Source organism: Carcharodon carcharias, chromosome 22 (genome assembly GCF_017639515.1).
Source record: "Carcharodon carcharias isolate sCarCar2 chromosome 22, sCarCar2.pri, whole genome shotgun sequence".
Lineage (NCBI taxonomy): Eukaryota > Metazoa > Chordata > Chondrichthyes > Lamniformes > Lamnidae > Carcharodon > Carcharodon carcharias.
This window is the reverse complement of record NC_054488.1, coordinates 5,058,934-5,074,628: the sequence shown is the minus strand read 5'-3', so window position 1 is coordinate 5,074,628 and position 15,695 is coordinate 5,058,934. Positions and strand designations below refer to the sequence as shown.

Below are 15,695 nucleotides of genomic sequence, written 5' to 3'. Positions count from 1 at the left end.
TCAACAAGTGCAGGTTAATCACATATTGCAATCACGTGCACAGCTTCAGGGGCTATCAAATTTAGTCATTTGTGTGCGCACACATGCAGATGTGTATTTGTATTTGACCGTATATGTGTATGAAAACTGTAAAGCTTATTGTTTTTCAGCTATACCAAACGGCTATGGCACTACTCCATTAACTCCATCAGCAAGAATATCTGCACTAAATATTGTTGGTGATCTTTTAAGAAAAGTAGGGGTAAGTTATTTTATTAACATCCCTTTTAATATTGCCCAAAGGATACAATGTTTGCAATTTTATGTACAACCTTTATTTCTGTAAATTCTGTTTAACCTTTGTCTGGTAGTAATTCTTTACTGAAATCTCTCCATTGGGTAAGTTATTAATTAGTCTAGCTGCCTGTTCAGGAAGCATTAAACTCCATACCGGTATTTAAGGACGAGCAGTGTTCTGCAGCTGTCCCAGAAAACATTCCTTGCTCAACCAATACTCAAACTGGACAGAGCATCATCATCTGTTTTGGGATATACTGGCATAATATCACTGCTAAATGTACCTACAAAACAGTCCTTATACTGGAAGGTGTTGGTCATGTCTTGTTCATAGCCTCTTGCCATGGATTCTCTCAATCATGGGTTCGGCCCTCATTCCAGAGACTACACTGTCAGATGACCAATGTTTATCCCTCAACCAACATCACTAAAAGCAGATTAGTTGGTCATTCATTTCATTGCTGTTTTCATCATATTGCTGTGCCCAAATTAGCCATAGTGTTTTGGCTGCATGTGGATGTAAGGAGTGTGGTGAGTTTCAGGTCAAACAGCCTGTCATCATTCAATACTTGGGTTCACAGATGGCGCAGAGTGACTTGTATAAAATCGTCAAGGGGTGCTACCACCCATGGAACCATATCGCAGAACACGTCATCATTAGGAGAAGTGGGGTAAGGGAAGGATAAGGCACTTTCTAATTTGTGGGAAAGGAAGGATAATGTGCACATTCAGAACATCTTAAAATCAACTTTGAGATATCCAGGCTCCTTTTCCTCTTAGATGGAAACATAAAATTACAAAGATATTAATGGATTAATTGAGTAGACAAAACTATAGCATATGGACATCCACTTTGGATCAAAAAAGGCTAGATCAGAGTAGAAGCCGCAGAGATCCAAACTTAGGAGCCCATGCGCTTAGATAATTAAAATGTGATGGGCAGGTGCAAAACTTAATAACAAAGACTAATGAAATTATGGATTTTGTATCTAGAGGATTAGAAAGAAAGACTTTCATTTATTTAGTGCTTTTCCTGACAACCGTCTCAAAGTGCTTTACAGCCAATGAAGTACTTCTGAAGTGTAGTCACCGTCACAATGTAGGAAATAATCTAGAATGCAAGAGGTTGGAAGTCATGCAGCTGGTCAAAGCCCTGGTTAGGCCACATCTCGAGCTCCGAGTCCAGAGACATAGTCAAAAACTTAGGAGTCAGGAGTGAAGCAAAGGTAAGGTAGAAGTTTGGAACACTTCCACAAATGGCAAAAAATATATATTCCTAAAAGCCAGTTGATGCTGGGTCAACTGTTAATTTTAAATTTTAGGTTGATGGATTCCTGGTAGCCAAAGGTACTAAGGGATATGGGGCAAAGTCGGATATATGGAGGTGGGTCATAGATTAACCCTGATCTCGTCAAGTGACAGAACAGGCTCAGAGGACTAATGACACAATACAATGTTCTTCCTCCTCTTACAATTGCGATGTAGACTGATTTTTGCAATATCTGTTGAATGCTTTTATTTGAAGGCCAAAACCTTACAGATCAGGCATTGTAATCCTTTTTCTAGTTTCTGCTTTTGTAATTTTGAAATTGATTGCTTATTCCAAAAAAAATCAATGCTGCTGTGTTTTTTGTTGGGGTGGGAGAGTAAAGATTACGAGTTCCCTTTTGTTTGAACTGTATAATGGAAAATAAGAATTCCTTTATATCGTGTTTCAAACTGTTGTGCAGAATTCTTTGAGTTAGTTTATTTCCTGCTAACATTTGAATCTTTTCAGGCCTTAGAATCAAAGTTAGCAGCATGCAGAAATTTTGCAAAGGATCAAGCGTCACGAAAAAGTTACAGTTCAGGGAATGGCAATGGCACCTCTGCTATGGTCAGCAGTGCAAAGTTTTCTAATTCAGGTCTTTCAACGTATTTTGACAAAGGGTGAGTATTAAATACACTAACAAAAAAAAAAGCCAACCATTCTTGTTAGAAAAATCAGCTGTATTTAAACTTTTCTTGAACTGGAACACCTTTAAATATATTTACTAGTGTGGAGGATTGACAACAGAACCAGAGACAGCGAGAAGGCATTTTCTGCTACACCCCTATTCCCCATTCCTGCAGCAAGTTGTTAGAATCTAGAAGGCACTGCTTGAAAGGGTGGTGGCAACAGATTCAGTTGCAACTTTCAAGCCTGAGTTCAATATATACATGAAAGGAAAAAGTGTGTAAGACTGTGGGGAAGGAGCAGGGGAGTTGAACAAGTTGAAAAGCTCTTTCAAAGAGGCGGCTGTGTGAGACAATGAGCTGAATAGCCTCCTTAGTGCTGTATGCCTTATGGATTTTCCTCTTCTGGATTTGGATCTTTCCCCAATCACTTGTCCTTTCTCTTTTAACCCCTTTCCCACTCCTTTCTGATAGTTATTCATGTAGATCCACAACACAATGACACTGTATCTGTGCCTTTTGTTGAATTTATCCAGGTTAAGCCCAAGATTTGATTATGAACCCACACATCAGGTGTATGGGCAGTTAAAAATGATCAGGTTGCTTTCCCACTCAAAATTCTCCTTTTGCACCAATACCTATTTTAACCTGCAAGATATTGTAGGCGGATTAGATATCTACCTAAGGCAGTCAGGACATTGAAAATTTCGGCTAATAAGGGTCCTATTACATTAAAAAGATAGTCCTGTATTTTAACTGAGGCTTCAGTTAGTGGAAAAGTTAGCTCACTTTTTGAACCAGGCTGAAGCAGGGCTTCAGACAAGAGGCCCTCCAGGGTAAGTGTAAAACTTGCCAGGGGCCACAAGGCAAGGTACAACCTCCCTTTTTGTATATATTTGTTCCTAAGATGTGAACGTTGCTGGCTAGGCCAGCATTTCTTATCCATCCCTAATTGCCCTAGAGAAGGTGGTAATGAGATGCCCCATTGAACTGCTGCAATCCATATGGTGCAGATACATCCACAGTGCTGTTAGGGGTAGAGTTCCTGGATTTTGCATTTTGACCCAGACACAGTGAAGGAATGGCAATATGTTTCCAAGTCCGAGTGGTGAGTGACATGGAGGGGAACTTGCAGGTGGTGGTGTTCCCATCTGTCTGCTGCCTTTGTCTTTCTAGGTGGTAGAGATGGTGGGTTTGAAAGGTGCTGTCAAAGGAGCCTTAGTGAGTTGTTGCAGTTTATCTTGTAGATGGTACACACTGCTGCCACTGTGCGTCGGAGGGGGCGAATGTTTAAGGTTGCGAGCTTCCATCCCCTTTCCCTTTGTCAAGGCCTTCCTGAAACCTCTTTCATGTGACTTATTTGTTTGCTGGCAAGCCTTCCTCAGTGCCAGCCCATAGCCTCTGCTCACCCAAATTCCCTGCTATTGTTTTCAGGCAGGTGGCAGATCAGTATGTAGATAACACCCTGGAATTACAGCAGGCCAAATTAGGCCACTGGGTGCATTCCATACTTGCTTCCTTATTCACCCTATCCCCTTCCAAGAAAAGATTTGCCTAGCTGCCAACTTTGAACTTTCTTCACAATATCCACGAAACGTCTAAGCTCCAGGTATGCGGGCTTAAGTTTAAATCAGAATGCATTTTCCCTTTTCTATTTCTTGAGTAAATTTTGAGCCATCAGGTGAGGGATGTTCGTGTCAAGCAAAGGAATATGTACTTCCAAGTATTGTGTGGGACAATATTAGTGAGGAAAAGCTCTTGCTCTGTTTGGTTAAACTAGCCAATGTTGATTCCACATGCTTCTTTCAGTTAGAAATGGGAACTTTTCTTTCCCTGACATGGGTTAATGACAGTCTGCTAATTCATTGTGTTATTCAGGAATTCTCTGTTACATCCCTATTCTCTTATCAAACTTCCTGGTGTTCTGACTTTCCAGAATCTGTTAGTTAATATTATTTGATTCTTCAATTTCTTTGACTTCTAAGATTGAACGGATCCATGAATGTTGGATTTTGAGATCCAGGATTTATTTACAAATGTTAATGGAAATATTTAAACTTTAAAGAGTTGGAAAATTACTTGTGACAAGATTTGAGAGAAAGCTGAATTGAACACAGGGCAAAATTTCTGCTGAAAGTCTTGGATATGAAATAATAGGTGTTTGTTGAAATTTTGTTCTGCAGATTAATAGGTTATATCCTTGTCCCAAATTGTTTCAGAGCATTACTGGCATTTGAGAATTGCTTCTTGAGGTGGTTCTCCAATATTACTGGTACCCCCATTGCTGAAAATCAATCCTTATCTATTGCAGAATGGTTTGTCTAGCAGAAAGTCTACTTTTAAACTGTAGTTATTCTAAGGTTGCAAACGGCCACTATTTCGCTCAACCTGCCAGAGCCCCTGTTTTTTATGGTTGCCTTTGTTTCTGGTGGCATTGGTGAGACATTCTACTTGTGGAAAGATGTCTGGACAACCGAAGACCACTCAATTCTGTGTGTGTTGCTTCTAGTGGCAAATTTAACTTTAGCATATTACCACTAATGACATCTTATGTCCAAATTAATGTAATTATTGCCTCTCCTGCTGTAGTAAGTTTGCAGAGAAGTAATCTGGCTAATAGGAGGTGGGTAGTAGTTTTTGATTGGCTAGGTAAAAGTTTAATAATTTAAGCAAATTATTCCAAATTGAGAATTTGTTTTGTTAAGTACAGTTGAATAACCAACTGTATATTAATGGAATACCAATTGACTTTAATATCAATTGTATGATTTGTGTTTGAAATTAATTTATCCTTGGTTAATTTCTAATTTGCCATATTCATGCAGTGCCACTATTTTGTAATAAAATATTTGTATTAAGTTTTGTTAAAGTCTATTTAGCTGTCCTAATGGCTCAGTGGATATGGCATGTCCAGGTATAATGCTATCCTGGGATATGGGAATAGTGAGGAAAATGACATAGAGGTAGATGATCAGCCAATAGTAGAGCAGGCTCGATGGACTGAATGGCCTATTCCTCCTATGTTCCTATGCTATTTGGACATGAAAGTCCCCAGGTTTGAATCTCAATTTGTGAGATACTAGTTGATTTGAGCAGGGCTTTTAAAATTGTTAATAATGTTTCTGAGTTAGGAAGTGAAAAAGCTGCAAATATTCCACTCCTGATTCCTATCTAATGATTCATGCTTGAATTCGATGTGTAGACATGACAAGGAATTTAGTTTAGCATGTGCACTGCATGAGCAAATATCCAGTTCATACTTGGCATCTGGGCTCAAACATAATCTTTTAGAAAGGGACTAGTGAGCATGGGGAAACTTCATTTCAATCAAAGTTTTTAAGAGGGAGATAACTGGCAAAATAGCACACTCAACCTCCCCAGTTCAGAGATGAAATCAAACTTTTAGGTTTTGAAGGAAAAGTTAGTAAGCTAGTATTAAATGCCATTATGGTGATGTACTCTTACACTCTTTGACTATTTATCTGCTGTTTGGGGTTTCTGACACACAAGATTACTGCTGTGCCCTATAATGTTGGAACACTGGTAATGCAGCATTTTGGATTGCTCCACAGATTAGAGTTCATCAGTACTAATTTTCAACATGTCCCAGGCAGATCATAAAAACTGTTGGGTGCGGCCAATTGAATAAAAAGAATTTAATTTTAGCTTTGAGAAGTTGAGCGATTTTAAGTATTTAAACCATCTTAAACTGGTTTAGATTTCAGCATATAGCCAGCATGACTGCTTAAGTTTGATTCAGTTTGTGTTTTCTTTCATCAGAAAAGAGAGAGTCTTTTTCACCAAGTGTATCCTCGGTAATTCATTTTGTTGTATTCCTTTAAAGTAATCACCTGCATGCAAGTACAATGGTGATGTAAATGAAAGCAGGATTAACAGCTGGTTTTAGGCTGAACTTTCACTAACTGCACGGGGATTTTGGTGTTCTATGTCAATTTGTAAGAGCCTGGATTGAAGTGCCAGATATTATGTAGTATAATTCCTCAAATTACAGCTCTTGGTGGCTCTTCTAAATCTTTATCCTATCATTTTAGAATCAGTGTTTGGGGCTAATGCCATGGCCTGTGGAAGTTAACTTTCAGCTAAGATGTAAATTCTACTTTGTGGACAATTGTCATCTTTGCTACTGCAGATAAAACGTTTAAAATGGCAGTTTGTGTGTAGTACAAAACTGCATTAAGCCTGTTCAGAAGCTGAGTGAAACACCACAATGTGAAAAATGGCTGTCCCTGAGTTGTATTTTCTGATTCAGAATGTTGGAGGTCCAACATTATTGCCAAAATTCTGACTCCATTATGATCATTTAATAATTTTTTCAACCATATTCTGGACTAGCATTCCAGAGACCCAGGGTAATGCTCTGAGGACCCGGGTTTGAATCCCACCATGGCAGATGATAGAATTTGAATTCAATAAAAATCTGGAATTAAAATTCTAATGATGACCATGGAACCATTGTCGATTGTTGTAAAAACCCATCTGGTTCACTAGTGTCCTTTAGGAAATCTGCTGTCCTTACCTGGTCTGGCCCACACACGACTGCAGATCCACAGCAACGTGGTTGACTCTTAACTGCCATCTGAAATGGCCCAGCAAGTTGTATCAAACTGCTACAAAGCCACAGAAAAGGAATGAAACTGGATGGACCACCTGGCATCAACCTAGACACCAGAAAAGACAATGGCAATCTCAATCCTGTCTACCCTGGAAAGTCCTCCTTATTAACAACTGGGGGCTTGTGCCAAAATTAGCAGAGCTGTCTTACAGACATAGTAATGATGGGGGAGCCCAGCACATCAGTGCAAAAGACAAGGCTGGAGCATTTGCAACAATCTTCAGCATGAAGTGCTAAGTGGACGATCCAACTTGGCTTCCACTAGAGGTCTCCAGCATCACAGATGCCAATCTTCAGCCAATTCGATTCACTCCGCATGATATCAAGAAATGGCTGAAGGTACTGGATACTGTAAAGGCTATGGGCCCTGACAATATTCCAGCAATTGTACTGAAGACTTGTGCTTCAGAACTTGTCATGCCCCTAGCCAAGCTGTTCCAGTACAGCTACAACACTGCCATCTACCCAGCTATATGAAAAATTGCCTAGATATGTCCTGTACACAAAAAGCAGGACAAATCCAACCCGGCCAATTACCGCCCCATCAGTCTACTCTTGATCATCAGTAATGTAATGGGAGGGGTCATCAACAGTGCTATCAAGCGGCAATTGCTTAGCAATAACCTGCTCACTGACACTCCGTTTGGGTTCCGCCAGGGCCACTCAGCTCCTGACCTCATTACAGCCTTGGTTCAAACGTGGCCAAAAGAGCTGAACTCCTGAGGTGAGGTGAGAATGACTGCCCTTGACATCAAGGCAGCATTTGACCGAGTGTGGCATCAAGGAGCCCTAGCAAAACTGGAGTCAGTGGAAATCGGGGAACACTCTGCTGGTTGGAGTCATACCTAGAACAAAGGAAGATGGTCGTGGTTGTTGGAGGTCAATCATCTCAGCTCCAGGACATCACTGCAAGAGTTCCTCAGGGTAATGTCCTCAGCCCAACCATCTTCAGCTGCTTTATCAATGACCTTCCTTCCATCATGAGCTCAGAAGTGGGGATGTGCGCTGATGATTACACAATGTTCACCACTCGCAATGACCCAGATATTGAAGCAGTCCATGTTCAAATGCAGCAAGACCTGGACAATATCCAGGCTTGGGCTGATAAATGGCAAGTAACGTTAGTGTCACACAAGTGTCAGGCAATGACCATCTCCAACAAGAGAGAATCCAACCATCTCCCCTTTGCATTCAATGGCAGTACCATCACTGAATCCCCCACTATCAACATCCTGGGGGTTACCATTGACCAGAAACTGAACTGGACTAGCCATATAAATACTGTGGCTACAAGAGCAGCTCAGAGGCTGGGAAGCCTACGGCAAGTAACTCACCTCCCGACTCCTCAAAGCCTGTCCATCTTCTACAAGGCACAAGTCAGGAGTGTGATGGAATACTCCCCATTTGCCTGGATGAGTGCAGCTCCCACAACACTCAAAGCTTGACACCATCCAGGGCAAAGCAGCTTGCTTAATTGGCACCACATTCACTCCCTCCACTCCCAACACACATTGGCTGCAGTGTGCACCATCTACAAGAATGCACTGCAGGAATTCACCAAGGCTTCTTAGACAGCACCTTCAAAACCCATGACTAGTACCATCTAGAAGGACAAGGGCAGCAGATAGATAGGAACACCACCACCTGGAAGTTCCCCTCCAAGCCACTCACCATCCTGACTTGGAAATATATCGCCGTTCCTTCACTGTCTCTGGGTCAAAATCCTGGAACTCCCTCCCTAACAGTGCTGCGGGTGTACCTACACCACATGGACTGCAGCGGTTCAAGAAGGCAGCTCACCACCACCACCTTCTCAAGGGCAACTAGGGATGGGCAATAAATGCTGGCCCAGCCAGTGATGCCCACATCCTCCTGTTAATGAATACAAAAAAAATACAGGTGACAGCATTTTCCAGGTATTCACATTCACTCTGCCTATGAGTTTCTTTGCACGAAATGCAGGGACAAATGTGCCAAAACATATTTGGATTGAGTAGGTTTTCCTTCCAAATCTTAAATCTTTTTCTGGTTGAGCCCCAAATCTGATGACACAGGTCGTGATTGGTTAAATCTTATGGTGAATAATAAAATCAAAATTACATTTTTCTTAAGATGTATGTGAAACTGCTCGGCCAAAACTTTGTGCACTGGGGCTAATGTTTAAAACACAGTGGTCAACATGAACAATCGGGATTACTAAATGGGAATTTTACATTGCATCTGAATAAGACTGAATGATATTTAAATAAAGACAACTTGAATCAGAGATACAACAGTAAACTTCAAAATGATTCTTACCAGGGCACAATGTTTTAAAAATAAGACGTTTAACTTGCTGCGTTTTATTTCTTGTACATTAGAAGCTGAGGCATGGCTGAACTTAAAACCAATACTAACAAGTGTACATGAAAAATACATTAAGATATGCATTTGCTACTGAAGTTTTCTGTACTGCACATGTTCACTTTTTTAATAAAGGAAATACTGTATGCTATTATGCCTAGAAGTAACTGATGTGTACTTGGTTTTGTAATTGTATTATAGGATCAGTTGCATCTGGGCAAATGATCATTATTGACTGATTTTAGTATTTGCATTACAATGAGTGGCTTAATACAAATGTTGCTGTCCAAATCTCATATCAACACCAAAATTAATTGAGCCTTAAACTACAGGCAACTTAAACAAGTTTCCAGTTTTCCAGTTTTCTCTTCACAAATGTTTTCAACTTGCACAGTGACATTGACTCAAACCGTAATATTGTAGCAAAACTGCTAAAGTTTAAAAGTCAGATATAAATCTATCCGAAATGTTTCACCCAGTAATCACATACAATGGAGATCAACATTTAGTTGTAATTAATTGGTAGCTATATAAATTATCCAAGAAAATGATCTCAGTTGTGTCATGTCGTCTATTATTATGCTGGATAGTTAATGCAGATCTTTAATTTGCAAGGCGAGGTAATGATGCAGGAAGCAGAAACAGTATTAAGTGAAGTTAAATCTCCAGAAATAGATCCAGCAAGAAACCTAAGCAAGTGAATTGATTAGTCTGCACAATTAAATTTTGTCCTGAACCCAGAGCTAAGCATGGACTTGATAATTCTCTTGAGGTGTGTCTCATTCTAATAATTAACGTTTTTATCATGAATATTGTCAGACTTGTACCGTATCTATAAATTACCAGCGACTGTAGCAACCTTGCATCAGATACTTGAATGTAATCATGTTTTTTGTTGAACCTAGGGTAGTAAATGGCCTGGACCAAGGGCCTGCTGGGATTGGATCAGCAGCACCTTCCTCACCACCAGGCATGCTGCCACTCAGTGTCTGAACAGCCATACTGCATCTTTTATTTTTAACTATCTACTTCAAACAACGGGATAACCATTCTACCCTGACTACAAATGGAGTACACTGCAGTGTGTAGGAATTTCTGAATTTTTATCTTGCTCGTTCTGCATAAGATTTTCGGTTTATTCAACAGTTTGCCATTTAATCTCTGGCATACTGTCACGGCAGTGTGGTTAATGTCCCATTATTTTACCATTCATGGGGGTTTTAATGCTTTTCCTGTCATATGTTACAGCAACAACAGATTTGTATACTGAGAGTTTAAAACTGAAATCCTAAGCAGTATTGGAAAAGTCTACAGATTTAAAGCTAATGATGGCGTATATGGTATTTGTTCAAGCCACTTGTACAATGTGTGACTCTCCAGATAGTTGGTCTGGGTTTCTCAGTTATGTGCCTGGATTTGGTGATATTTTAAATCATCAAATCCTGTAATTTTTATGTTGTACTGTACAATTTTTGCTTGGTTTCTAATGTCAGATTTATTGATATATTTAAACATTGTTTAAGTGTAAATTGGTTTGTTTTTTAAAAAAAATACTGAAGTTGTATAACAAACTTACACATTTTAATTTCTGAACTATTTACAGCATTGATTTTTGTTTCTATGCATCAATTCAATCACTTTTACATTTTATTTTGTTGCATAATTCAGATTACGTTGGCTGTTTGTTTCTTTTTACTGTATATAAGTTTGTAAACATAACTTTGCCCAAGATATTTGTACATAACTTGGGCTTTGTAGCATTATTTATTCAGATTCTATATGGCATGTGTAATAAATGAGGAAGTTTACCATACACAGTTGTAACAAATCATATGATATCATTATGTAGAACCTGCTGTCTAATCTTCCAGAAATAAATTTGTTCTTTAAACAGACGCAGTGTGCAGAGTCTATTATAACATGATGAACTGTGGGCTAGAGTAACCCTTGGTAAGACTAAGTGGAAATTGTATTACTAAATTTTTCATTATATTTTAACAAGTACATGTTACTGAGATGTCATAAATTTGGCACTGATCACATGATGTTTACCGATTTGCATGAAGTGACATTTCTAGAGTACCTTACTTCCCATTTTCCATGTTGGCTTTAGGCTCAATTGTCACAGAATGAGGATTTTGACATTCTTAATGGGAATTTTATGATGAAATGTCAACATTCAAATCTGTAATCTGTCACACTACTGAGTAATACTCTAATGGACTACGTTGAAAAATGAATTTCTGTCTTATGAATATTTAACTCCTTTCCAGCAATATAAAAAAAACCATGGGAAGGGTAATGGCACATTGTTCTCATAGGGCAAAACCACAAGCTCAGATAGCTCAGATAGCAGGTTGCAGTAGCCACACTTGGTGTGAATTGGTAGCGGAAACATAATAGAAAGCATAAGGTGTTAATTGGGATAAATAACCTCAGATTTCACAATAGTCTATTGCATTCGTTGCTCCCAATGCAGTCTCCTCTACATTGGAGAGACCAAACGCAAACTGGGCGACCGCTTTGCAGAACACCTTCGGTCTGTCCGCAAAAATGACTCAAGCCTCCCTGTTGCTTGCCATTTTAACACTCCACCCTGCTCACTTGCCCACATGTCTGTCCTTGGCTTGGTGCATTGTTCCAGTGAAGCCCAACGCAAAGTGGAGGAACAGCACCTCATCTTCCAACTAGGCACTTTACAGCCTTCTGGACTGAATATCGAATTCAACAACTTTAGATCTTGAACTCCCTCCCCCATCCCCACTCCCTTTCCGTTTCTTCCCCCTCCCTTTTTTTTTCCAATAATTTATATAGACTTTTCTTTTCCCACCTATTTCCATTATTTTTAAATCTATACCTTTTATGCCCTGTTAGTCTTATTTCACCCCACCCCCACTAGAGCTGTACCTTGCGTGTCCTGCCATCCATTCTTAATTAGCACATTCTCTTAGATAATATCTCCATCTTCAACACCTCTTTGTTCTTTTGTCTGTGACATCTTCTGATTATCTGCTCTTATCACTGCTTGCTTGTCCCTACAACCACCACCCCCCCCCATACCTTAAACCAGCTTATATTTCACCTCCTATTTTTACTCAGTTCTGTCGAAGGGTCATGAGGACTCGAAACGTCAACTTTGTTCTTCTCCGCCGATGCTGCCAGACCTGCTGAGTTTTTCCAGGTTTTTGTTTCAGATTTCACAATGCATGACAACAGCAACAACTTGGATTTATGGTGTCTTTAAAGTAGTAATCTGTCCCATGGGGCTGCTTATATCCTTTTCTAATCATTCATCCCTCCCATACCCAGTGGCCTACGCTTGTTCCCAGTCTTCCAATGTGACAAATTCAACAGTCTCATCCCAGTGTTTTAAATATGTTCATGGCCTCGAGCCTTTCCTTCTGTGTAACCTGTCCCAGCCACACTCAACCTGCTCCTCTTTAATATAAAAGCAAAATATTGCAGATGCTGAAAATCTGAAACAAAAACAAAAATAGCTGGAAAAACTCAGCAGGTCTGACAGCATCTGCGAAGAGGAACACCGTTAACGTTTCGAGGTCAGTATGACTCTTCATCAGGACTAAGGAAATATAGAAATGAGGTGAAATATAAGCTGGTTGAGGGGGATGGGACAGGTAGAGCTGGGTAGAGGGCCAGTGATAGGTGGAGGCAAAGACGAGATTGCCACAGATGTCATAGGCAAAAGGACAAAGGGGCACTGACAGTGGTGATATTAACTAAGGAATGTGCTAATGGTGGCGTTAAGGGTAGAAAGCAGGACGAGCAAGGTACAGACAGCCCCAGTGGGGGTGGGGTAGGGGGAAGGGATCGAAATGGGCTAAAAGGTAGAGATAAAACAATTAATGGAAATACATTTAAAAATAATGGAAATGGGTGGGAAAAGAAAAATATATTTTAAAAATGATAAATTATTGGAAAAAGGGGGATCGGACAGGGGTTGGGGATGGAGGAGAGAGTTCATGATCTGAAGTTGTTGAACTCAATATTCAGTCCGGAAGTGTAAAGTGCCTAGTCGGAAAATGAGGTGCTGTTCCTCCAGTTTGCGTTGAGCTTCGCTGGAACAATGCAGCAAGCCAAGGATGGACATGTGGGCATGAGAGCAGGGTGGAGTGTTGAAATGGCAAGCGACAGGGAGGTCTGGGTCATGCTTGCGGACAGACCGAAGGTGTTCCCGGACTGGGTGACTGTTTTGCGGAATATCTTCGGTCTGTCCGCAAGCATGACCCAGACCTCCCTGTCGCTTGCCATTTCAACACACCACCCTGCTCTCATGTCCACATGTCCGTCCTTGGGCTGCTGCAATGTTCCGGTGAGGCTCAACGCAAACTGGAGGAACAGTAGCTCATCTTCCGACTAGGCACTTTACAGCCTGCCGGACTTAATATTGTGTTCAACAACTTCAGATCATGAACTCTCTCCTCCATCCCCACACTCTTTCCGATACCCCTTTTTCCAATAATTTATAATTTTTCCCACCTATTTCCATTATTTTTAAATGTATTTCCATCCATTGTTTTATCTCTACCTTTTAGCCTATTTCGATCCCTTCCCCCTACCCCACCCCCACTAGGGCTATCTGTACCTTGCTCATCCTGCTTTCTCCCTTAATGTCCCCATTAGCACATTCCTTAGTTAATATTACCACCGTCAGCACCCCTTTGTCCTTTTGTCTATAATGTCTTTGGAAAACTCTTCTTTGTCTCCACCTATCCCTGGCCCTCTGTCCAGCAATACCTGTTCCACCCCCCTCTACCAGTTTATATTTCATCTCATTTCTATATTTCCTTAGTTCTGATGAAGGATCATACGGACTTGAAACGTCAACTGCTCCTCTTTAATCTCTTTACAATTCACCTCTTCAACCAAGCTTTCCGTCAGTGACCCTTCTCCCCCGCTCCCCCCCCCGCCCCCCCCACCACCACCACAGTATCTTCTGTGATGACTTGACGTCCACTTTTTCCTTATGTCTCTGAAGTGACATGAGACAGTTTGTTTTCCATATTAAAGGCACTATCTAGATGCAAACTGTTGGTAGCATTTGTATTCAGTCAGTTTTCCAGTGGAGAAGAATAACTCAAATATCTGATCTGTTCCAGTAGCTGATATAACAAAGTATGAGCTCCTTGGTGCGGTCTCTTGATCTCAGTATCATTTACCTAGATATTGGGAAGATAAAAGCACACTGCAGATCAGAGGAGATGTGAGTTCTGTATATGGAACCACTGTTGATGCTGACATGTCAAAAATATGGCATGGAAATAACCAAATTTGAAGAATAGTTGACTATTGGGATTGTTATTGCTTTTCTGTGGTGTCACTAGATGACGGTGATAGTTTACCTCACAAATCACTCAACATGCTATCTAAAAACAAATCACTTCCATTTTGGAAAAAAAGTTTGAATTATTATCTCTTTATTTTGTTGATAGAAAACGTCACTTTTTTTTTAAGCTGTAAGTATAACAAACTGAGATACCCAGTTCTTAATTAATCTCTTTTTATTCTTTCATTGTTACTTTAACCTCTCCTCTTTTGGCTCTTTCTTGTTTATGGATTTGCACTGTAACTGCTCTTAGTCTGATAACCATTTCCCAATCCCTTATTCTTTCCCCATTCATTGCCCCATTGCTTAATCCCCCCACCACCACTTTACCTCATTCTCCCAACTCTAACCCAGTTTAATCCTTTTGGTTCTTGTATATATTTCTCGTGCTACTTAAACTTACCTATATATCTATTTAAGATTGTAGTAACACTGTCCTTTTTCTCTCTGCATAAAGCATAGTGCTTTTCTTTCAAATCAATTTCCAATCCAGTCTATCCTCCAACTTGCTATAGACAATGTGAGGGATATCCATTACTATCTGTATAAAAACATGTCTGTTTTTCGTTTGTCAGGATGTGGCACCAGTTCACTGAAATGAATGAGTAATGATAAATCCCTGCTATTCATATGTCCTCCAGAGGATGGCGGTGTTACTACTTGGGAATTAAAACAAGAGCTCCTGTTGCTTGCTCCAAATTGGTGTAATCTCACAGCCTATAACTCTCAGTATTGCCATTAACTCTGAACAATTCTATTGGGCATTGATTAGTGTAGTAAATATTCCAAAATATTGTAACCTTGGACCACATTGAGCACTTTATTTTAAAACATACTCTATCATGGTCAGGTAGAAGGCACTATTTCATTTATGCTTGAGTGATACATTAAATATGAATTACTGACTGATAAACTGTTATGAGAAGAAGCCATATGTATTTGCCATGTTAGAATGTAAGAAATTGGAGTAGGAGTAGGGCCTTCGAACATGTCCACTATTCAACAAGATCATGGCTAAATCCCTACCTCAACTCCACCTGCTGGCACTATCCTGTTTCCCTTCATTCCCTTAGTCCGCAAAAATCTATCAGCTTTCACCTTGAATATGTGTAATGATTGAGCACCTGCTGCTGTCAGGGGCAGAGAATTCCAAAGATTCGCAAT

At 40.1% G+C, this 15,695-nt stretch overlaps 1 protein-coding gene across 4 annotated transcripts in view; it reads left to right on the top strand.

Moving 5' to 3' along the window:
- LOC121293876 (nuclear distribution protein nudE-like 1) overlaps window positions 1–11,082 on the top strand; it is a 63,237-nt gene extending 52,155 nt beyond the window's left edge. For 3 of the 4 annotated variants that reach the window (XM_041217303.1, XM_041217305.1, XM_041217304.1), the window contains exons 7-9: window positions 150–241; window positions 2,054–2,205; window positions 10,093–11,082. In XM_041217303.1, coding sequence (XP_041073237.1) covers window positions 150–241; window positions 2,054–2,205; window positions 10,093–10,180 — 332 coding nt within the window. In that variant the 3' untranslated portion in view covers window positions 10,181–11,082. Of the gene's footprint in view, window positions 1–149; window positions 242–2,053; window positions 2,206–5,991; window positions 6,027–10,092 lie in introns of all 4 variants that reach the window. The other variant, XM_041217306.1, reaches the window with a different exon arrangement.
- Window positions 11,083–15,695: the final 4,613 nt, after the last annotated feature.